At 38.8% G+C, this 23,781-nt stretch overlaps 1 protein-coding gene across 2 annotated transcripts; it reads right to left on the reverse strand.

Annotated features, from left to right (window-relative positions):
* Positions 1-6,379: 6,379 nt before the first annotated feature.
* On the reverse strand, positions 6,380-14,307 carry LOC125677385 (uncharacterized). 2 transcript variants are annotated; one of them, XM_048915424.2, is made up of 3 exons: positions 13,686-14,307; positions 8,288-9,882; positions 6,380-8,168 (listed from the first exon to the last, which is right to left on the reverse strand). In XM_048915424.2, coding segments are annotated over exons 1-3 (2,895 nt in total). In that variant the 5' UTR covers positions 13,688-14,307; the 3' UTR covers positions 6,380-6,870. The 2 variants fall into 2 exon arrangements, with proteins under 2 accessions (XP_048771381.1, XP_056015225.1); XM_056159250.1 differs by lacking the exon at positions 13,686-14,307 and adding an exon at positions 11,862-12,319.
* Positions 14,308-23,781: the final 9,474 nt, after the last annotated feature.

Genomic DNA, 23,781 nt, shown 5'->3' on the forward strand with positions numbered 1-23,781 from the left:
CATCCTTGACCAAAAACATCTCTTCATTGACAACGAATGTGTCCTTTCAACGTCTTGATGTCCAGCATGATTGTGTATACTTTGCAGGACTTTCTGTTTTAGAACTCCAGGAAGTAAAAGCTGATTTTGTTCTCCCGTTTCGTCTTGAATTTTCCTGAATATCACAGAGTTCTCAACACATAGTTTGTCTCTTTGGTTGAGTAGTTTCCAGATATCTTTATTTTCTTGTTTCAAGTCAGACACTGACGGTTTATCATCTTTATATATCTAATACTGCACTCTACTCAAAACCGGATCATATTCCTGAAGTGGTACTATGTCTGTCGGAATAAACCCAGGAAGTGTATTGTTGCACATACTGACCCCAACTCTAAACAGGAAGTGTAACTGTTGCACATACTGACCGCAACTGTAAACAGGAAGTGTAGCTGTTACACATACTGACCACAACTGTAAACAGGAAGTGTAGCTGTTACACATACTGACCACAACTGTAAACAGGAAGTGTAGCTGTTACACATACTGACCACAACTGTAAACAGGAAGTGTAGCTGTTACACATACTGACCGCTACTGAACATTGAATGCTGCTTCTTCCACCACAGAATCCAAGCCTCCATTCAACATCTCCAACGATGTTCTCTGGGTAATCCTATTTAAGGTATCTATGGCACTTTCTTCCTCAGATGAAACAGGTCGTTGACTTAGCACATTTGCATTTCAATTGACCCTTCCAGAGCGGTATTTCACCGAGAAGTACAACTGAGCTAATTCCCCAATCCAACGAATTGTAGCTGCGTCCACACGTTGCTTGGCCTTGTGGATATAGCTTAACGGATTATTGTCAGTATATACGATAAATTTCGATCCAAGAAGGTAGTCCCGAAATTTGAGTGCTAACAACTACAGCTTCATGAAACGTTCTGTATCTCTCCATGTTTTTCTCTGCTTTCCCGAGTGACCTTGATAGGTAGGCAATCGCAACTTTACCATGTGGTGTCTCTTGTGACAAAATGGCTTCTACTCCTTCAACGCTGGCGTCTGTCTCCAAGATAAATTCTCGTGTAAAATCAGGAAATCCTAACACCGGAGTGGTCTCTCCTTTAATGTATCAAATGCCTTAGTACACTAGTGAGTCCATAACGTTTGAAATTGTTCTGATTTGAGTTCGGTATTTCTTGGTTTCTTGTTCAGGCAAGATTTCCCGAATCACTTTGTGTGACATTGGTCCGAGATTCGGAAGAAGCGTCACTTCAAATATTCAGCCTCGACGAATCTTGCTGAGATTACTCAATAGCAAGTACTCATGGCACAATGGATAAGACCGTCACCAACTAAACAAAACACCACCCAGACCCGGTTGAAATCCTACTTGCGACACTAATTATCTTTTTTTTTTCCTTTTCTTTTTCTCCCTTAGACAAGAATTTCAAGTTTGTACCAATGACTTAGCATCGATTTGACAATGTCAAAGTGTACAGGAAATCTTCCCAATTCAGATTACACAGGAAAATTTGTTGCAGATTTATGTACTCCAAGTATTGATTTTGGTTGGAGTACCTTTTATCAATGGTACAGCCTGGAGTTCTTAATATTTTTGGTATACAGAGGTTTAGACTCTGTACGAGGAACTTTCCAGATTAGATACTTCGTCTATAGTTCAATTTGACCCTCTCTAATGTTTGACAAGCGGATAAAGAAACCGAGTAAATTAGATACACAACGTGAAATACGTAGAGGGGATAGCTCTGCTCCAACACCCGGAAATCGTACAGGAGGGAGCAAAGAATTCTGTGAATCGTACGGGAGGGAGCAAAGAATTCTGTGAATCGTACGGGAGGGGGCAAAGAATTCTATGGATTGATCCTTCTGTTTACGGTTCAATTAATCATTTTCACTACCATTCATTAATAATATGTTGACGGTGCTACCATAAGGACGAGCACAGATATGTATAGATAACACGATACGGGAAATTTTCGTGTGTGGGGGGGGGGGGGGGGTACCACAAGCAATGATCCCAAATCTATTTTCAGAAATAACAAAAAACATTTTACGACTGGAAGTGCATAAGAATAGCCAAACATATTCATTTAAGGGGGATCGGGTCCACAATTTTCTTTATATGCACGTGATTGAAAAGAAAGTTAGTGGGGAAAATTCATGCTGTGTTATGCATATCGCAAAAGAAGAATAGGATAAAAAATATCCATTTTCTATTCAATTTCAAGATGATAACGCTTTTGTATTAATCCCATATTAATCGCAAGTTTGTATCGATATATTCTTCATCCATAGAGAAAATCAGAACAATATCACATTGTACAGAATCCTATTCTTTGACTCACTGAATAAATATTTCAGCATTCACATCTTGTATATAAATTTATGCAGATTCAAGTTTAATACATGTATATCGTAGATCTTTCTTCCCCACCACCACCAGCCCTATACTATTATTATTGGTAACGATACGTGTGCTCTGAAATCCATTTAAAAGCCTAAGATAATGAAGCTGATCGCGGTGATTTGATAGCGAGCTTACAGTTACAATGTACATCTTTTCATAAACATCTGTACATGGTGTCTGTCATAGTAAGTAAAGTTGCATGGTAAATTGTTCTTTTTTCACATGCCTTGCCAAACTAACCCTAACCACAAGACAAGATGTAGTGAGGGGGGTATAACTAACCACAAGACAAGATGTAGTGAGGGGGGTGTATAACTAACCACAAGACAAGATGTAGTGAGGGGGTGTATAACTAACCACAAGACAAGATGTAGTGAGGGGGGTATAACTAACCACAAGACAAGATGTAGTGAGGGGGGTATAACTAACCACAAGACAAGATGTAGTGAGGGGGGTATAACTAACCACAAGACAAGATGTAGTGAGGGGGGGGGGGGTGTATAACTAACCACAAGACAAGATGTAGTGAGGGGGGTGTATAACTAACCACAAGACAAGATGTAGTGAGGGGGGTATAACTAACCACAAGACAAGATGTAGTGAGGGGGGTATAACTAACCACAAGACAAGATGTAGTGAGGGGGGTATAACTAACCACAAGACAAGATGTAGTGAGGGGGGGTATAACTAACCACAAGACAAGATGTAGTGAGGGGGGGTATAACTAACCACAAGACAAGATGTAGTGAGGGGGGTATAACTAACCACAAGACAAGATGTAGTGAGGGGGTGTATAACTAACCACAAGACAAGATGTAGTGAGGGGGGGTATAACTAACCACAAGACAAGATGTAGTGAGGGGGGAGTATAACTAACCACAAGACAAGATGTAGTGAGTGGGGGGGGGGGGGGGGTATAAGATGTAGTGAGGGAAGGGGGGAGGTATAAGATTTAAATCACCGGGCCGGGCGAATTTGTTATTTTTTCATGGAAAAAAATCAGAGCTTTGTATTTTCTGATGTACAATAAAGTAAATGCTTTTTTTTTCTAATTCACCTTCTATGTTTACGTATAGATATACAACCAATCAGAAATTTTATTACATTGACAGTAGTCTGGTTAAACGAGACTACAGTGACAGTAGTCTGGTTAAATGAGGCTACATCGACAGTAGTCTGGTTAACTGAGGCTACATTGACAGTAGTCCGGTTAAATGAGACTACATTGACAGTAGTCTGGTTAAATGAAATTACATTGACAGTAGTCTGGTTAAATGAGACTACCTTGACAGTAGTCTGGTTAAATGAGACTACATTGACATTAGTCTGGTCAAATGAGACAACATCGACAGTAGTCTGATTAAATGAGATGATATTGACAGTAGTCTGGTTAAATAAGACTACATTGACAGTAGTCTGGTTAAATGAGACTACATTGACAGTAGTCTGGTTAAATGAGACTACATTGACAGTAGTCTGGTTAAATGAGACTACATTGACAGTAGTCTGGTCAAATGAGACTACATTGACAGTAGTCTGGTTAAATGAAACTACATTGACAGTAGTCTGGTTAAATGAGACTACATTGACAGTAGTCTGGTTAAATAAGACTACATTGACAGTAGTCTGCTTAAATGAGACTACATTGACAGTAGTCTGGTCAAATGAGACTACATTGACAGTAGTCTGGTTAAATGAGACAACATTGACAGTAGTCTGGTTAAATGAGACTACATTGACAGTAGTCTGCTTAAATGAGACAACATTGACAGTAGTCTGGTTAAATGAAATTACATTGACAGTAGTCTGGTTAAATGAGACTACCTTGACAGTAGTCTGCTTAAATGAGACTACATTGACAGTAGTCTGCTTAAATGAGACTACCTTGACAGTAGTCTGCTTAAATGAGACTACATTGACAGTAGTCTGGTTAAATGAGACTACATTGACAGTAGTCTGCTTAAATGAGACAACATTGACAGTAGTCTGGTTAAATGAAATTACATTGACAGTAGTCTGGTTAAATGAGACTACCTTGACAGTAGTCTGGTTAAATGAGACTACATTGACAGTAGTCTGCTTAAATGAGACTACCTTGACAGTAGTCTGGTTAAATGAGACTACATTGACAGTAGTCTGGTTAAATGAGACTACATTGACAGTAGTCTGCTTAAATGTGACAACATTGACAGTAGTCTGCTTAAATGAAATTACATTGACAGTAGTCTGGTTAAATGAGACTACCTTGACAGTAGTCTGGTTAAATGAGACTACATTGACAGTAGTCTGCTTAAATGAGACTACATTGACAGTAGTCTGGTTAAATGAGACTACATTGACAGTAGTCTGCTTAAATGAGACTACATTGACAGTAGTCTGCTTAAATGAGACTACATTGACAGTAGTCTGGTTAAATGAAATTACATTGACAGTAGTCTGGTTAAATGAGACTACCTTGACAGTAGTCTGGTTAAATGAGACTACCTTGACAGTAGTCTGGTTAAATGAGACTACATTGACAGTAGTCTGGTTAAATGAGACTACATTGACAGTAGTCTGGTTAAATGAGACTACCTTGACAGTAGTCTGCTTAAATGAGACAACATTGACAGTAGTCTGCTTAAATGAAATTACATTGACAGTAGTCTGGTTAAATGAGACTACCTTGACAGTAGTCTGGTTAAATGAGACTACATTGACAGTAGTCTGGTTAAATGAGACTACATTGACAGTAGTCTGGTTAAATGAGACTACATTGACAGTAGTCTGGTTAAATGAGACTACCTTGACAGTAGTCTGCTTAAATGAGACTACATTGACAGTAGTCTGGTTAAATGAAATTACATTGACAGTAGTCTGCTTAAATGAGACAACATTGACAGTAGTCTGGTTAAATGAGACTACATTGACAGTAATCTGGTTAAATGAGACTACATTGACAGTAGTCCCGTTAAATGAGATGGTATTGACAGTAGTCTGGTTACTACACAGCAGATGTGAGCACGTGTGACATCACAATTAAGTTAAAACTGTCCCTGAGCATCATTATGTAATAGTAACGGGTAGCAGCTGTCCCTGAGCATTATTATGTAATAGTAACGGGTAGCAGCTGTCCCTGAGCATTATTATGTAGTAATAATGGGTAGCAGCTGTCCCTGAGCATTATTATGTAATAGTAACGGGTAGCAGCTGTCCCTGAGCATTATTATGTAATAGTAACGGGTAGCAGCTGTCCCTGAGCATTATTATGTAATAGTAACGGGTAGCAGCTGTCCCTGAGCATTATTATGTAATAGTAACGGGTAGCAGCTGTCCCTGAGCATTATTATGTAATAGTAACGGGTAGCAGCTGTCCCTGAGTATTATTATGTAATAGTAACGGGTAGCAGCTGTCCCTGAGCATTATTATGTAATAGTAACGGGTAACAGCTGTCCCTGAGCATTATTATGTAATAGTAACGGGTAGCAGCTGTCCCTGAGCATTATTATGTAATAGTAACGGGTAGCAGCTGTCCCTGAGTATTATTATGTAATAGTAACGGGTAGCAGCTGTCCCTGAGCATTATTATGTAATAGTAACGGGTAACAGCTGTCCCTGAGCATTATTATGTAATAGTAACGGGTAGCAGATCGATTGTTACTTGACCTACTTTTAGATCAGTTATGACCTTTTGACTTAAAAGATTTAGTAAACTTCATAGTTTTCCCGGTAGTTTTGTACTTCATGTCGCTGGTGCAAATTTCAATATTGAGAATGTTGAAACATTTCATTCAAACGGAAAATTTCAAAACTTAATAATCTGAATAAATGATGTGATTTACACTACATAGACACACACTCTAGGAAACACGTAGTAATGAAATCTTTGAAATTTGTGTGAATACGTACATATATATGGGTTTTGTTTCTCTTGAGAACATGGAATTCTATAAAAAGACACTATGGATCTCATAACAATGAAACAAGAGTAAAGTTAATTAACTGTTTAATAAATAATTTATTTAACGACAACTTTTGCACCAATCAGAAAGAAAACAGAACAACACAATATCCACCGTGGAGGTAAGTTATCACGTGATTGCAAATACTGACGATGATTGGTAATGCTTGCAAGTCGATATAATACTGACATCAAATACTGACATTTGAATAATAATTATAAGAAAAATACAAGGGTTCTGAAATATTCATCTAAATTAAAATATGTACACTTACAGTAAAAATGGAAATATAAACTGAGGTCACGTGTGTACAAATGAACTCAGGCACGGTAATATGTAACCACTTCCGTTTCCGTGCTTATAAAATGTGGTTCGCCGTGAACTTTTGTCTTCTATATAAATTTTATTCATATTCAATGCTACAACCAATACCCGGTACATGGAATTAAATTCAGACATGAGTGGCGGCATATATCCCTTATGTCGACATTCTCACTTCCGGTCTGCTACATGTAAGCTCAGTTTCCGAAAACTTGAGTGACGGAGTCGTTAGAATGGTCTGTATTTTTACTGGAGGCCGCTTGACGTTTGGCGTTCGCTTCAATTAGGGAGGACGCGGAAGTAGCAACGTCCCTTTTAGTTTTCTTTAGAACCACCACCAGTTCGGATTTATCTGTGGTATCCTCATTTACTTCCGCTTTCACTTCTTCTCCATTTACTTCCTTATTTGCTGTTGCTGCTAAAGGAACAACTTGTTCGTTGCTCTCCTTTACGTCATGATTTTTCATTGGTGACTCGCATGAGATCTTATTCTCGGTTTGTATACCCATTTTTATTGTCTCCGTCTGCAGCTGTAATTGGGAAGGAGAAGGAAGTTCATCCAGTGGCGTGGTGTTGGAACTGTGTTTTGAAGGAGATTCCACCCGTGCGTCGTCAGTGGGGATGAGCTTCAGAGTTTCCCTCGATGGTTCGTTTACGGGAGATTTCACCCGTGCGTCGTCAGTGGGGATGAGCTTCGGAGTCTCTCTCAATGGTTCGTTTACGGAGGGAGATTTCATCCGTTCGTCTTCAGTGGAGAGCTTCGGAATCTCTCTCGGTGGTTCGTTTACGGGAGGATCGGGAGACAGTTGGTCCATCGTCTCCTCAGGAATTTCTTCGATCGTGTTTTTCCTTGAACCCAGAAGACTCTCAGGGTGCGGAATATCACCATCGAAGTCCCATAACCGCCCCCGTGGTCGACCTCTCCCGGTTAGGTTAAACTCTGAGATGTTCCGGAAGTCAGGTGTCATGGTATAGTCGGATGAAGCATCATCTAAGGCGGATTTCGCCGGCGGCTGATTCGTCCGCTCACCTGCAGACGTTAATGAATCGGAACGTGGGAGAGAGGGTGTGGTTGAATTCGAGGGTTTAATCGCACCTCGCTTTGGATAGAAGCTGTGACGTTGATGGTCACGTGGTGGACTTACAGCATTTGCTGTGTTTCTGGAGATGACGACTTCGCCAGTGGAGAACTGAAAAGTCGTGGCCGGAAGTTCCGTTTTGAGATTACGTTGAACCCATGGAATCGGAGGATGGGGTGTAAATTCCGAGGATCTTTGCCACCCCGGGATCGGACGACGCAGGTCAAACTTCACTAGGGGCTTGCCGGACACTGCCGTGTGACCTGACGTGTGGGAAGAGTCATCTCCAAATACATTAAGTTTTTTGAACTTCAAAACTTCTCGCTTGACACCTGATTTGTTGCATTCTTGGTACGAGTCTCTTGTAGGTGGTCTGGCACTTCGTCCATCTTTTGTACTCACTGAAGATTGTGTACCTATTAGATAAAGGTCTGATATGAAACAGAATTAGACTTTAATGATGCGTGATAACATATTTACATACACAAATTGACTATTACAGGTCTGACAGACATCGAACTACTTGTTGCAATACCTGAAGGCGTTGGTTGTCTGCTCTCTGGGACAGTCTGGTCGTCAGTGCTGTCTTCTGTCGGTTTCTCAATTTTTACTACTGTGAGTGTTCGGTTAAGCGGCTGCTCACTGAGTTTGGCTGAATGCCAAGTCCGCTCACTTCGGTATGGTCTCATCCTGTCCTCACTGAAGGACGATATGTGACTGTTTCTGTGTCTGGTAACAGTGAAATCAACTGACGTCCGCGCTCTCGAGAGTACAGATGGGCAAACGTGATTGTCCTCGATTTGCTTCGCAAAGTTAAACTTCTCGTTTGGGTGAATGTCATAAGCCTCCACGGCGAACTCGTCAATGCTGACAGTTTTAATCCCGTCGCCATCCTGTTTCTTGGCGTTAATGAGGTCTTTCAGCGTAGTTTTCGGTTCCTGGGGATGGAATCTGTCAGCGTCGTATTGATACATACACACCTCCGTTTCCGTTTGTGTCCTGTGACGCTCCGATCGCGCGTTCTCGTCCACGTCTAACATTTTCAGTTGCAGCATGGAACGCTGCTTTAACTTGTATTGTTCTCTGTCGATTATTACGTCACGTTTTACAGGCCTCGACACATTTTCTCGTAGTTCCAGAAACTGATTGGGTATAGTGTTGAGTGGCTTGAGGACGGGTAATTGCACGCGCTCCTTTGGACATTTCCTGGACATCGTCTGCTGGACAGTCTGGTTGTCGCTCTGATTCGCGGATTCCTCTGTTGTCACTTTGTCGGCTTTCTCTTTTACGTCTGGGGGCATTTCTGAGAACCATTTGTCGAGTTTATTTTCCACTATCACAGATGTACTACCATCTTGAAGAATGATCCGCTTTTTAATGACGTGAGCGCGCTCTTCCCCGTGAGTACCGTATGCTAAGGGTTCTCCCAGATCAGACCTGATCCTTGGTAGAGAGAAACTTTTATCTTCACCAGATATACTGAACGCTGGAACTTTGCTCTGTTTAATGTTTTTTGATGATATTGTGGGAAACACAGTTCGTGTCGTTCTATGTGTGTCTACTTCCGGTAGGTGCCCTAGGTCTTTGAGGTTAAGATAGGGGGCGTTAATGAAGAGTGCAGTAATACTGGGATCTTTCCTTTCCTTAAGAGTCAGAGAACTGAGATTTTGACTACTGTGGTGACGACCTTTCCTAGACACGGTACGAATTCCCGCAGCATGATGTAACTCGCGCATGCTCGTCGTTCGAGTGATGCGCGGGAGGCCTGTCGTCGTGGAGTCTACAGACTTTGATAACATCGATACGTCATCGTGAGATTTAGCGCGTCTTTTGCTGATCAGTGAGTATACGTTTCGAGGGTTTGTGAAGTCTGGGATATTCTCGAAGAGAGCCGGGTTACTCTTGTATAAAAGGTAGGCCGGGTCGTACTGGGTACGGTTCGAGTCCTGGTCGTTCATGATTTTACACTCTACATTGGACACCAAGCGATCGTAATCTAAAGCGACGGGGTCAGAAGTTCCAGTATCCTGGTATATAAAGTCCGGGGTGTTTAGCAGGGGCTGATCATGAGATGCCGGTACACTTACCACCCCAGTGTTACTTCTGGTGCAATTCTGATGACGAACCAACCTAATAAGAAAGAAAAAATTACATTGTACGTAAAGGAAATCATGGTCTACCAAAAAGAAGGGTTATCCTAGACTCACATTGAATACTAAGCATACAAAAGAAAATAACGTTCCAAATAAATCCGCTCTCAGTAACGCTACGAGTAGGACAGTCCATTAATAAAGCGATTACGATTATTTTCATCTTTACCATGAAACTCAAATCATACAGGAGGACTCTGATGTAAAATTATCTAGTGGCGGATTCAAATTTTACCTGCTATTGAAGTGAAATAAATTCCTAATGTAAAGAGACAGATATTAATTCCGTAACAGAGGTAATACACTGAACACAATAGACAAACTACAGGGTCATGTTTAGGGATTAAGGTGGTCAATCGAGCAGAGGCATTGTGGGATTAGCGTAATCTGTAGAGAACACATGGCAAGCGGGCGAATGGGAGAAAGAGTGAGAAATTTAGAGAGAATGAGAGAGGGGTATATATATCAAAAGGTATTCTTTTTTCGTCGTCATCACCAGTAATGAACTGATGATTAGAAGACACAGACTTTGTGAAATGTGTCACTTTTATATCTACACTGTATTTTCTTCCTTTAAAAAAAATCGGATTTTCATCATTTAACCAAAAACTGAACGAGATAGTTTTCCCGAGTCGATCCGTCTGGAAAACATGGATCGTGTGACGTGAAATCCGGATTTAGCGCTCGTGAAACGTGTGTCACACACTATTAAGTGACGACTTTAAACCAATCTAGTATATTGGTAGTTAATCAAAAACGGCAAAAGTTTTACAAATGAAATATCAAACCACATATATGTTTAGGGACGACCTTCACAGTTTGATTTATAAAGGTAAAACTGAGTTTTAATTTTGAAGTATACGTGAACATTTTAGAATTTCAATAAAATTAAAAACCAGCAAACGACAATGGAACAACACTCCTTTCCCGCCTCACAAAGCGGCGTGTGATTTAGAGACCGTCATTAAAGATCAATGAAGGATCGACAAGAAAATAACTTGATATTGAATTCTAATCCAAAGTAAAGCTATGCGTACCAACCAATTCTTATGTAAATCTCTCTCTCTCTCTCTCTCTCTCTCTCTCTCTCTCTCTCTCTCTCTCTCTGTCTCTCTCTCTCTCTCTCATCACATTATGTAGCATTATAGGACCTGTGAATGGATTTTGATTTTAGTACGTAACTTCAATCTAACATTGAATTCTTCAAACATAGCTGTCGACCTCGGCTTAATATCATAATCCTGACTTGTCCTATTCTTTCGTATAAATCGATAGTCTTATCGCGAGTACCTGTAACCAAACTATTTCTCCGACCAAAACACACTTTAAACATAATTAAAGATAAACTGTAAGTCCATGATTATCTATATATCTCCCTCGCGTGGTTTCGGAGGTTTGCAAATCGACAGGTAACACCCCCAACACCCCCCCCCCCCCCCCCCCCCCCGGCCATCTCACCATGATGATATGTCTATTTGTCTGTCTGTCGCCTCACTATTACATCACGCGCGTACCGAATCCATTTGGGGAAACTTTAGGAGGTTTTATTTTTCTCTTCACAAAACCTGTTATTTTATGTCTTTATTGAAAATCAATCCGTGGTTTTGTGTCGACAAACAATGGCTACCAGACTATGAATTCAGGCAGTTATATCGATGGAAGTTTTAATTATTTGAAGGAAGAAAAGTCAATTTTTTTAATCATCAGCTCCAAATGACCGTCTGTTTCGAAATGATGATTATTAAAAAGAGTCGATACAGACAGTGTATTCGAATTGTTTCTTTTCATGCACTAACACGGCATTTTCTAACAAGACCGGCTGGGGATTTCACAGCAGCTAGTTTCTTACTAGATCTGTACGCATATAAGTTCTAATCCTAACTAATATCTCAAAATAATGAATAATGATTTATCTAATCAACATGTAAACATGCTATAAAATAACTACCAATAATTTACCTTATAATGAAGCGATCTTCATTATTCCATGAGTTTATGGATTAAATATAATTCACATCTCGTTCATTTCCGATCATCACACAAAACTCCAAATCACTAGCTTTTTGAAGAGGCAACTGGCGACAGAGCGCAGTCTGTATGTCTGTTTGTATTGATAATGGCAACAAAGCCCTTCACGTGAGACTCGATCGATCGGAAGCTAAAACTTATTATTTATGTATGTCTGATCGTCAGTGAATTTCCACAAGGGAGATAATCCAGGACAAGGGTCCTTCACTTGGGATCCCCTGTTCTACGGACGAGAAGCACACTTCGCGACAAACACTTAATATCCAGACCCGCGCGTTAAATGGCCGTCATGTTTATACGGCTAATGAATCTTTATGAAAATTAAAAGTATATCGCACGTCACCCCGGCTTAATTCTCGCCACCGTGTAATCGACCCCAACTGTTTCATATGTTTTCCCAGGGTATTGTGAAGATTAAACAAGGGGCGGGGCTGACGGAGAATTGCTACTAGTACATTCAACACTCATTCATGTTCGAATTCCTTGTACATATAATTAAATTCTGAAATGTTTACCCGTATCTATATTTACATTCTTAAGATCAGCATCGATTGTGCTGGTACATTTAGAGTCGCGTCAATAAAGAGCATGAAATCCCGAGGGGCGGATGTCAGAACCACGGATCCTGAGGGGCGGATGTCAGAACCACGGATCTCGAGGGGTGGATGGCAGAAAAATTAAACAGAATTGCGATCCTCTATGATACTTTTCCCACCCCCACCCCCAGTAAAAAGTGCAAGGTGTTACGGGTCCCAAAATGGCACCAAATAAAAATTCTACCTACTCATATAATTTGTTATTTTTCTCAAGATTTTTTTTAATTTCAAAGTACCAATATATAATGATGTTTATTTATACACTAATCTAGGCCCTCAGGGGACATGCACAATTTAAACAATAATATTTATCATAGATACACGATACAATATACATGTACGTTCTGAGTTCCTATTAGTCTGAATTTGGATCATGACAACACTGAGTGAAAATTCACAATACAACAAGTATGAACTATGGAAATTAAAAGTGTAACATTAGAATAAAACTTTGTCCTGAATACAGAGGGTACCAAGGGACGGTGTTTGTGCCCAGCCGATCAGACTGACAGTAATCAAGACAGCTCATCCATACAGGGATGGCCATCAAATAGCATAATATGCATAAAAGCAGTTACACATGTGTGGCTCAAGAAATGCCACCATTTTCATTTCAAATCATTTCTTTTTTCGACCATGTAAGTCTTCCCAAATATCAAACTACCAAAAATATATTTCTACAACTCTTTGAATCGAGATCAACAATGGATTTAATTTTCAGTCGACATTCCAATAAGTATTTAGGCGCGGACGTCATTTTCTACAAGTTTATCTTCTCATTTCAGTATAGGTTTTATTTAATTGTTTTATAGCCAGATGGAACCCGTAACTAGAAACACAGTGGCAGGGGGGGGCTCTGGAAAGAGGGGGGGGGGGGGCTCTGGAAAGAGGGGGGCTCTGGAAAGAGGGGGGGGGGCTCTGGAAGGAGGGGGGTACACGTATATCACGTGTATTCTACAGAAAACGACATGTAACAAAATTTCAGGATTGAGTTGAATACGAAGTGGGTTTTTTTCTTCTTCTCATTTAGTAAATGTATGCAAGTATAATCTATTTACGATCTGTATTTTTAAATTGCCTCCGCTCAGACTCTAACCATCTAACCCCATTGTCACCCCCTTTTTGACGAAGCCTTAATTAATTAATCAATTATACTCACATGTTTAGATTTCCTTAGTTACTCTACACACTTCCTCTGCTCTCGTATGACCACCATCTCCGGTAGACATAGATACTCGCACTATCAGAAGAATGGGGTGCCCCACAAGTAAACGGAGGGGGGGGGGGTTAAGTCGTCCTCAGTAAGGGTTGTTCGTTTTTGTAAATTCAATGTAGTATATGTCCGTTATCTGGACTTATTGGAATTTTCTGCTGTCTGAATCCAGGGCAACTTTATTTCCATATAACATTTTACTTCCCCTACAGTGCCCCGCCCTGTCACATGAATTTTTTTTTTTTTTTTTGTATATATAATATTTTCTCTTGAGGAATATATGTGTTCATGAACACGGACCATTCGGTTTCTGTAGATCTCAGAGCGACCGGAATAAGGTATTGCACGTTCTGCCTATGCAGCTATATATAAGTCATTTAAAGCTATCGGAGTTTAAAATCTCAACATTGTGGTAAAATGTTGTGTGTGCAACAATCCAAACTGTATTAAAACCATTCAAGGTGATAAAAAAGTGAATCGCCGAATTGAATTATCGTTAATCTGGATTGAACAGTGCAGGGACTGCGCTTATACCTGTTCGTCAATGTCAAGCGGATGAGTTTAGAGAAAGGCACGGGAAAGTCCGCGGTCGATAAGAATTAATGCAAATAAATATTACTATAAATAAATACTTGTAAATACAAATAAATACTAGTAAACACAAATAGATAAGTACTAGCAAATACAATTAATTAAGTAGATAAAACAATTAGTGGATAAAAGAGTAAGTAAATTCTTTTTGGTTAGTTTGAGTTTTATCTATTACTTTTTTTTTTGCCCCCCCCCCCCCCCCTCGACAGCTTATTGGATTTCAAAATTTAAAAGAAGTGGAAAATAAATGCATAAATGACGCTACTGCTAATAATTATAATTAACACAAAGACTATAGTATACACAAGGTAAATATCATGAAGATTAATGCACGCATATGAGTTGCAACTTTTCCATTTCTAATTTGTGTTGCTGTACTTGTAAATACTTTCCCAGTGTGTATAATTCGTTCATGTTGTTGTCACTCAGTAAATCAACAAGTTTTTAAAAAAATAATTAAAAAAAAAAACGACGATTAATGAAAATAAAAGTTTTGATGAATGGTGATAGAATGTCCGTCGGATGGGAAGTTAAACGGTATCCCGTGTTAAGGATCACAACCCCCTTGGCACGCAAAAGATCGTTTCCCTGACTTTCGAAAAAAGAGTAGGATCACTGGGGGTCGTCAGGGAAACTTAAAAACCCACAACCAAACATATTTCAATTAGTTAACCGCCGTAAAATGGCTGAAATATTGCCAAAACGGCGTAAATCAATCAATCAATCAATCAATACTTGATAAATGTAAAGTGGGCAAGCAAAAATGAAATACTGTTCATTATCATTGCGCTGTACCATAAGAGCATTACATATTCTGTTAACCACACTTAACTAGATAGTAAAATAATCATCTCTTCCAGTGGCGGATTTAGAGGGGGGGGGGGGGGGGCGCAGCCGGCGCGCGCCCCCTTAAAATTTCAAATTTAAGGTAACTCGCGGAATCTTGTTTCGGAAAATGTACTAAACGATAAAAGAAGCAATAATTTCCCCCACTCCCGGAGAAATAAATGACAAAATCCTTTGATTTCTTGAATTACTTTATTTGGAGAACTTAATTTTTTCCAAAAACCTTAAAAGGAGAAATATTTCAAGCCCCATAAAATCTGTAAAATCCAGGAGCTTTCGGGGGCTTCGCCCCCTGGACCCCCCCCCCCCCCCCCCCCCAGGGCTCCGCCTTGCACCCACTGCCTCATAAAGTGGTGCCCCCCATAACCACAATTCCTGGATCCGCCCCTGTCTTCACAGTGATAGGAGAATACCTTACTCCCAAAATTTCAGTCCCCGGGGTAGGGGGGGGGGGGGTCTTCGATGATTCCGAACCCGATGTTTTTTCACTAAGTGTAATGCGTTATGTATACAAATTGGAGGGCGGATCTCCCTAACTAGAGAGAGAGAGTACCATCCCCAACTCTTCACAGTGGTGGGAGTGGACCACTGATACCCCACCTTCAAATTTTCATTCCCAGGGGTAGGAGTGGGGGGGGGGGGGGAGTTTTCGATGATTCCGAACCCGATGCTTATTCACTAAGTGTAATGCGTTATGCATAAAAATTGGAGGGGCGGATCTCCGTAACTAGAGAAAGTATCATCATCATTTCTTCACAGTTTTTAGGGTTGGTAAATTCTATTCTGGTGTTCTTTTTATGCATATAGAAATTTTAATTACGAACTACGTTCTAGAATGCAGTTCACAATTGAATTGCGAATTTAGTGAACTGCAAACTGCGTTCCAAAATTTATTTTCCCCCACCTATCTGTGTACAACTTGTGTGCAGATAATCAAAAAGTAGCAATATAACTTTTATATTCATGATTAATCGGTTTCGTGAAGTAATACTGTATAAAAATATTATGAATAAAATATTCATACATGTAAAAAGTGCATTTATTCAAGTTCAATAACTTTGTTAGCAATATTTTTTTGTTTTTCTTTGTCAAACCAGGGACCTATATACTAAGTTAGTATATAGGTCCCTGGTCAAACATTCTCCTTTCAATTATCTTATAAGCATTCCTAAAATCGAAATTCAATTCATCCCCAAAAATAGGCACCTAACAAATTTAATTCTTGCTTAATATTGAAAGATAGTCTAGCAGTCATTATTCTTAACCATGTATTCATAAAAAGATTATAAATTACAATTATTCGATTAACCAACTTTTTAGCCAGTACATTTGTATTTAGAATTCTTAATTTTCTTGTAATACACAAAGGGGATCGACAAAGTTCTACATACACCATAACATTACATGTGTATTTTTTCACACCAAATATGTTTTTTGTAAAACTCAAATGAATTTTTTCGACACCTTGTACTTTATCAAATCTCCAATATGTCAAATCATTATCAACGTACTAAGTATAAAAAATCACACATTTAAATTGTTTGCATGAAAAACAATTTTTCCTTGACTTATTCAAAATTGAACCAAGTGATTTTTTTTCCTTGATCAGCAACTTGTTTTTGCAGTTTCAACAAAATTTCCTTTTGAGCTAAGTAAAACACCTAAATAATGATTTCACTGACAATATCAATGCATTTACCATAATACGCCCATTTTTCTGTGATAAGTGATTTTCCTTCGTATGTAAATACCACGACCTTTTTGGACATTGACCTCTAATTTCCACACATAACAATGATCATGGCCATTTAATGATAACGATAGTCTCCCAAATCCTATGAAAGATACAAAATTACGAGAAGGACAAACACGGACCCCTGGACACACCAGAGGTGAGATCAGGTACCTAGCAGGAGTAAGTATCCCCTGTTGACCGCTCACACTCGCCGTGAACCATATAACTTGATCAGCTAATCCGTAGTCAAAATCAGGGTGTAAAAAACTATCTCACATTTGGTATGAAACACATCAGACAGATTCGACAGTGATATACATGTAGCTAGTAGTAGCAAATTAGATCGTTATAACGACCAAAAAATTTGCGAAATGCTAACTTTAAACGAGATTGTTGTAACCCCTGTAACTTCAACTTATTTTGCAAGTTGCTTGCATCGATTTAAAAATTGATCATGCATAAAATATGCTCTTGCGTATCGAATCGCCTGAATAAGCAGGTGATGATGAAATATTGCTACATGAGTATTGGAAGCTGGCGATGGAGAAGCTGAAGTCAGCTATTGTGTTGTTACATTTAGTTTGTCTTTGACATCTTTGTTAAAAATATCGATACATGAAGCAGATATGAAAGACTATGTGATGTTTTTATTTCTAGATCAATGGGATACAGCGAATTGATATCTGAATGTAAATGAACATTGTCAATAGATAACACGTCATCGATACATTTTTTAATCTGAATGTCGAGTTGAAGGCCACAGCAAGAAATTATTTTTTCTTCTCATTTAGAAACTTTTGAATAAATTCTGCCGCATAAGAATTCAAAATCAGGTCAGCTAAAAATGAAGCAAATTTGTGCCCATGGGTATTTCAACAGTCTGTTGGACCTGCAAAGACTACGTAAGTATTGTCAATGGGGAACTATAACAGTACATGTCTCATTGACTTCGTTTTGGTAGATAGTTGTCTTTTTGTGGTAGATGGTTGTCTTTTTGTGGTAGATGGTTGTCTTTTTGTGGTAGATGGTTGTCTTTTTGCGGTAGATAGTTGTCTTTTTTGTGGTAGACAGTAGTCTTTTGTGGTAGATAATTGTCTTTTTGTGGTAAATAGTTGTCTTTTTGTGGTAGATATTTGTGTTTTTATGGTATATAATTGTCTTTTTGTGGTATATAATTGTCTTTTTGTGGTAGATAGTTGTCTTTTTGCTGTAGATAGTTGTCTTTTTGCGGTAGATAGTGGTCTTTTTTGTGATATATAGTTGTCTTTTTGTGGTAGATATTTGTCTTTTTGTGGTAGACCGTAGTCTTTTGTGGTAGATAATTGTCTTTTTGTGGTAGACAGTATTCTTTTTGTAATAATAAACGGGTTTTATATGGGTGTCTTTAATCTTTTCCCGACCATTCATCAGTGTCATTGCCACACCATATGCAAGAAGGGGGGGGGTGTGTAAATCAAATGTGGACTCTCAGATGCAATGTTATTACCAAGAACGTTTAGTGAATTTGAGATCACAAAAAGTTACATTTCCATTTTAGTCTTGTCGATGTCTGCAATTTACAATTCTCAGACCCGTTGTTTAAAACAAAGAGTGATTGATTTTCTCCCAAACGTATTTACAAACAGCATATACTTAATTTAGTCTTTTAAAGCACTCTGGTTCATCAGCATAATCATTGTGTCCTTGTCCGGTTTTTGGACTAGAAGATGGAACAATGTGTCATTGTTCAGTTTGTGGACTAGAATATGGAATATTGTGCAGTTTGTGGACTTGAACATGGAACATTGTGTCATTGTCCGGTTTGTGAACAAGAACTTGGAACATTGTGTCATTGTCCGGTTTGTGGACTAGAACTTAGAACATGGTGGTTTTGCTACGCTTGAGGACTTATTTTTGCGGCACCATACGGTCATTAGGAAGGCGAGAAGCTCCAAACGTATATGTCTCGAACATCTTGAAGTCGGGTTCTGCGATAAAAGTGTTGTAGCTAACTAGGGTTGTTTAACATACACCCATCACTACAGAGCCTGTCAGGAACGAGTTTGGTTCTGTAACCACGATCCCTACACGATTCCATGACCGGGTAAAGTTCCACGAATTGTGGAAACTGCTCATAAATTCCAAACTGAGTTCCTTTCAAAATGAATACAATATACTTTATCAGCGACTCAGTCATTTTTGTATAGGAATCGAACAACGATTGGTCTGTTTTTAATGTTTTCAAATTTTCCGAATCTATATGTTTCCAAATTCTATATACATTGCATGTTTCAGTTTAATTCATTCCTATTCTTTGAAGATGAAATCTCTTCATTTGGACTGAAGGTCCTCGTGTCATCGTACCTCACTTTCGCCAATGAAAACTAAGTTGCATTTCATTGACCTGCATTGACCGTGGGGGTCCGGGTTAGAATAGGTCCTCAGTGCCCCTTGCTTGTCGTAAGAGGCGACTAAATGTGGCGGACCTTCAGATGAGACCGCAAAAACCGAGGTCCCTTGTCACAGGAGGTGTGGCACGATAAGATCTCTTCCTACTCAATGGTCATATGCGCTAAGCATATAGGCCTAAATTTTGCAGCCCTTCACCGAAAATGGTGATGTCTCCCTATGAGATAAATATTATTGGGAGAGACGTTAAACAATATACAATCAATCAATCATTGTCCTATATTGTATATACATGTTTACGACCATGTCTTTTTGCTCCATATCTCTTTCTCTGTACGACAATATCCTTAATATGTCTGGTATCTCTTCCTCTGTACGACAGTGCCTTTAATTCGTCTGATATATCTTTCTCTGTATACGGCAGTTCTCCTTAACTTGTCTGATATTTCTTTCTCTGTATGACAATCTCTTTCTCTTTACGGCAATATCCTTAATTTGTCTAATATCCTTCCTTTCTCTATACGACAATTCTCCTTAATTTGTCTGATATTTCTTTCTCTGTATGACGGTGTCCTTAATCATTCTCTCACCAGAGGGCGCGTTACGCAAGCTTCACATACCAATCGGAACTCCTCGAATGTCTCGCGCACTCGACATAGATCTCGGATGTAATACGGTGGCATCCATGAGTGAATTCGATGCATTGCCAATTACTCGACATAGATCTCGGATGTAATACGGTGGCATCCATGAGTGAATTTGATGCATTGCCAATTGGCAATGCATCAAATTCACTCATGGATGCCACCGTATTACATCCAAGATCTATGTCGAGTGCGCGAGACATTCGAGGAGTTCCGATTGCTTCACATACACCTCTGTCAACGCTTGGAATCACGTGATAATATAAACACATGATATAAACAATCATTCTCGGTTTCCTTTCCCTTTAAAAGTTCAGGCAACAGGTGATACATCAGGCTCTTTTCATAGCCAACTGACACTTTAATAAGTGTTATATACCATTTAGCTGTTTGTCTCTTATTTTACAAGTTTTATCGTATTTTTACAGCCTTTCTTACTTTTGATTCCATGTTTACATTTAAATCTCCACCACGTGTATGTCCTACATTCATACGCATATTACGAAGTAGTTCCAAATTTATGATCAGAAAACGGCGATTTTAAACAATTTACAGTAAACATCAATTTAACTGCACCAAAGATATATCATAATATGACTAAATATTTAGTCCAAAACATAAATGTTAGATAATAGAAACTTTTACAAGATTTCTGTAAAAAGCCGTTGACAGAGGTGTAGTGCGAGGAGCGCACGGAACTCTGGGTAGAGAATGTCCTTAATGTGTACGATATATCTTTCTCTGTACGACAGTGCCCTTAATTTGCAAGGCAGGGGTCCCATGTCCGATTTCCGGTCCAGTCATAATTTTTCTCGATCTTTCCTATAGATTACAATACGATTTCCTCGTGTTACTACAAACCTACATTCTTCTAAAGAATTTAGATTACATCCATTTAATTAAGGAGGTATGCTACACCAGAGAAATTTGATATGGACGAAAAGTGGAGAACATGTACAACAATATTTTGAAATTGAAAACTTTCAAATTTTCTTTATCTAGTCAAAAAATGCAGTTTTAATTGAAAGCAATCGACATTCTAACCTACTGAGCTACTCAGTTAGGTGAAAATGTTTTAAATGAATAGACAATATTGCTGATATCTATATTGCCATCCATTTTTTTAAAAGGAATTCAGTCATTATGACGATGTAGAGTAATTGTGGAGTGGGTTCTAAACGCTGGAACTTCACGGAGAAGAAGGGTGATGTCGGACGATTAGATGTAATTACAGCCACAACATGCGTAGCGTATCCTCTCAGAGATCGTGATTAGATCAGCCGAAAAAGAAATAGATATTTTGAAACATAAATCAAAATCTGAAATACTTGCATTCAATAGCGCACATTAAAACACATAACAAAGGGAAATAATTAAAAACCGTATTCTAAACACAAAGTTATCTACATCCACATCTCACAAATTCCTTAACAGAGTTCCAATTTTATGTACAGTGTATATAACACCTCATTTCATTCATATACCCCACTTGGAGCCTCTGTCTTATAAAGACCCAACTTTAAGTTAACGCCCTCAAATTTTACCTGTGTGATGATCAATGATAAGCCGCTGGTCAATCAAACTTTTAACAATAGAGCTTAGGTTGATTGACGTTTGCAGAGACCGTGGTCTACTGCTACCTGAGAAAGATGTTTGATAACAATCGTGGCTAATTATGACCGGCATTCTTTAGATCTCAAGGAAAGCCCTAGTATACCTGAGTTTTGATAGCATTGACTCGCACCTAGAATATTTTAATGGCTAACGTCCCCTACACAATGCAATTTATCATCGTATTTTCTCTCTCCATCTATATACATGTATTATAGATTAAACAATCAGATACCAAACAATAATAATGATAATAATAATATAAAATATAAAAACAAAAAACAAAAAAAAACAAAAAACAAACAAACAAACATAAGTTAGTGGAATATTTTCTATTAATGATTTATTATGACTTTATTGGCGCAGCACATCAACATGTAATGGTTATATTGCCCATTCGTAAAACTATTACAGTAGTAAAAAAGAAATGCTTCTGTTTGGGATACCACATGGATTATAAATTACACAATCAGAAATCAAAACAATAGTAAAATAGCATAAATAAGTTATTGAGATATTTCTATTCATAACTTATCACGGCTTTATATTTATAAAGGGAGAGAGAGAAAAAGAGAGAGAGAGAGAGAGAGATTTTATATTTATAGAGAGAGAGAGAAAGAGAGAGAGAGAGAGAGAGAGAGAGAGAGAGAGAGAGAGAGAGATGTGTAAAACTGTAGCAATAATAAATATAGATGAAATAATATGGCATTGACAATAGTGTTGCATACGTATGACAATAATTGCTAATTTAGTCAATGATTGAGAGTAAGGGAGAGAGAATGGAGGGGGGGGGGGGGGTAGACTAGTTATGTGTCAGCTTCTGTTTGGGATACCATCGTTACACAAAGACTACGTCCACAGAAACCCTAAAGAGAGAGAGGAGGGGGTGTAGACTTCGTGTCAGCTTCTGTTTGGGATGCCATCGTTACATCATTACACAAACACTACGTCCACAGAAACCCTAAAGAGAAAGGGAGGAGGGGGTGTAGACTTCGTGTCAGCTTCTGTTTGGGATATTACCATTACCAGTGTGCGAAATTAACCATGGACCGATAGACAATGTCTATAGAAAATTGAGTTGGTCTATAACGATCAAAATAGCTATAGACCGACTTGTCTATAGGAATTCTGAGTAAAAACTGTAAATTCCAGGTAAATAACATTGACCGTGGATAAGCTCCGCCCACATTCACTGATCCGTGGAGAAACCGTATGGTATTTTTTTGGGGGGAGGGGGGTCTTTAATTAATCACAGGGACGATTTCGGTTTCTCTGTCGTCATCTTCCCATATTTATGTAATAGTATTCCATCATCACCTGCATATGGTGTTTATTTCCCCCGACCGATTCGAAAAGCAATATCATGTTCTGCGTATGAGCAATTTTCAAACCAAGACTGGTTACTGACAGATAAATTTATGTTACAAAGGCTTCAGCAGTCTCCTTTAAAGTCAGTATTTCGCAAATTCTATGGTTAATATATTGATCTAATTTACAAACTCAACCTGTCATTAGGTCGAATGTTATCTGACGTGCATCATACCAATTGTGAGGCCATTCTTTACACATTTATTCTGACTACGGATTACTCGATCGTTTACCTGACCAAGATATAGGGCTCACAACGGGTGTGACCGGTCAACAGGGGATATTTACTCCCCCTAGGCACCTGATCCCACCTCTGGTATATCCAGGGGTCCGTATTTTTTTTTTTTTTTTTTATAGAATTATGACATTACCTAAACATAGTGTAGTAAAGGAGAGAGGAGAAAATCTTTGGCTGGACCGGGAATCGAATCCGGGACCACTGCATTACTAGTCAGGTGCTCTAACTACTGAGCTGTCCAGGCCGATATCCACGGTCCGTATAGCCTTAATTATTACATTAAAAACAAGACACGCACGCATGAACATAAACAAAATGCATACACATGCATGAACATGAATAAAATATAAAACACGCAAATATACAAAAAAGCACATAAATGAAACAAATTACACGTACTCAAAATACGTGCAAATGAACATGGACAAAACATTGGAGCAAAAAAAAAAAAAAAAAAAAAAGATTCCACAAAATACGTTTTTGGGCATGTGCGAAACATAAATATGAATAAAACACATGTGTACACACATGAATATGAATAAAACACATGTGTACACACATGAATATGAATAAAACACATGTGTACACACATGAATATGAATAAAACACATGTGTACACAC

Source organism: Ostrea edulis, chromosome 3, assembly GCF_947568905.1.
Source record: "Ostrea edulis chromosome 3, xbOstEdul1.1, whole genome shotgun sequence".
Taxonomy (NCBI): Eukaryota; Metazoa; Mollusca; class Bivalvia; order Ostreida; family Ostreidae; genus Ostrea; species Ostrea edulis.

What these genes read in the sequence shown, in the direction of transcription:
- LOC125677385 (XM_048915424.2), bottom strand. An exon ending in CAGACAACCAACGCCTTCAG is followed by an intron (nt 8,169 to 8,287) that starts GTATTGCAACAA and finishes TTTATCTAATAG; the next exon opens with GTACACAATCTTCAGTGAGT.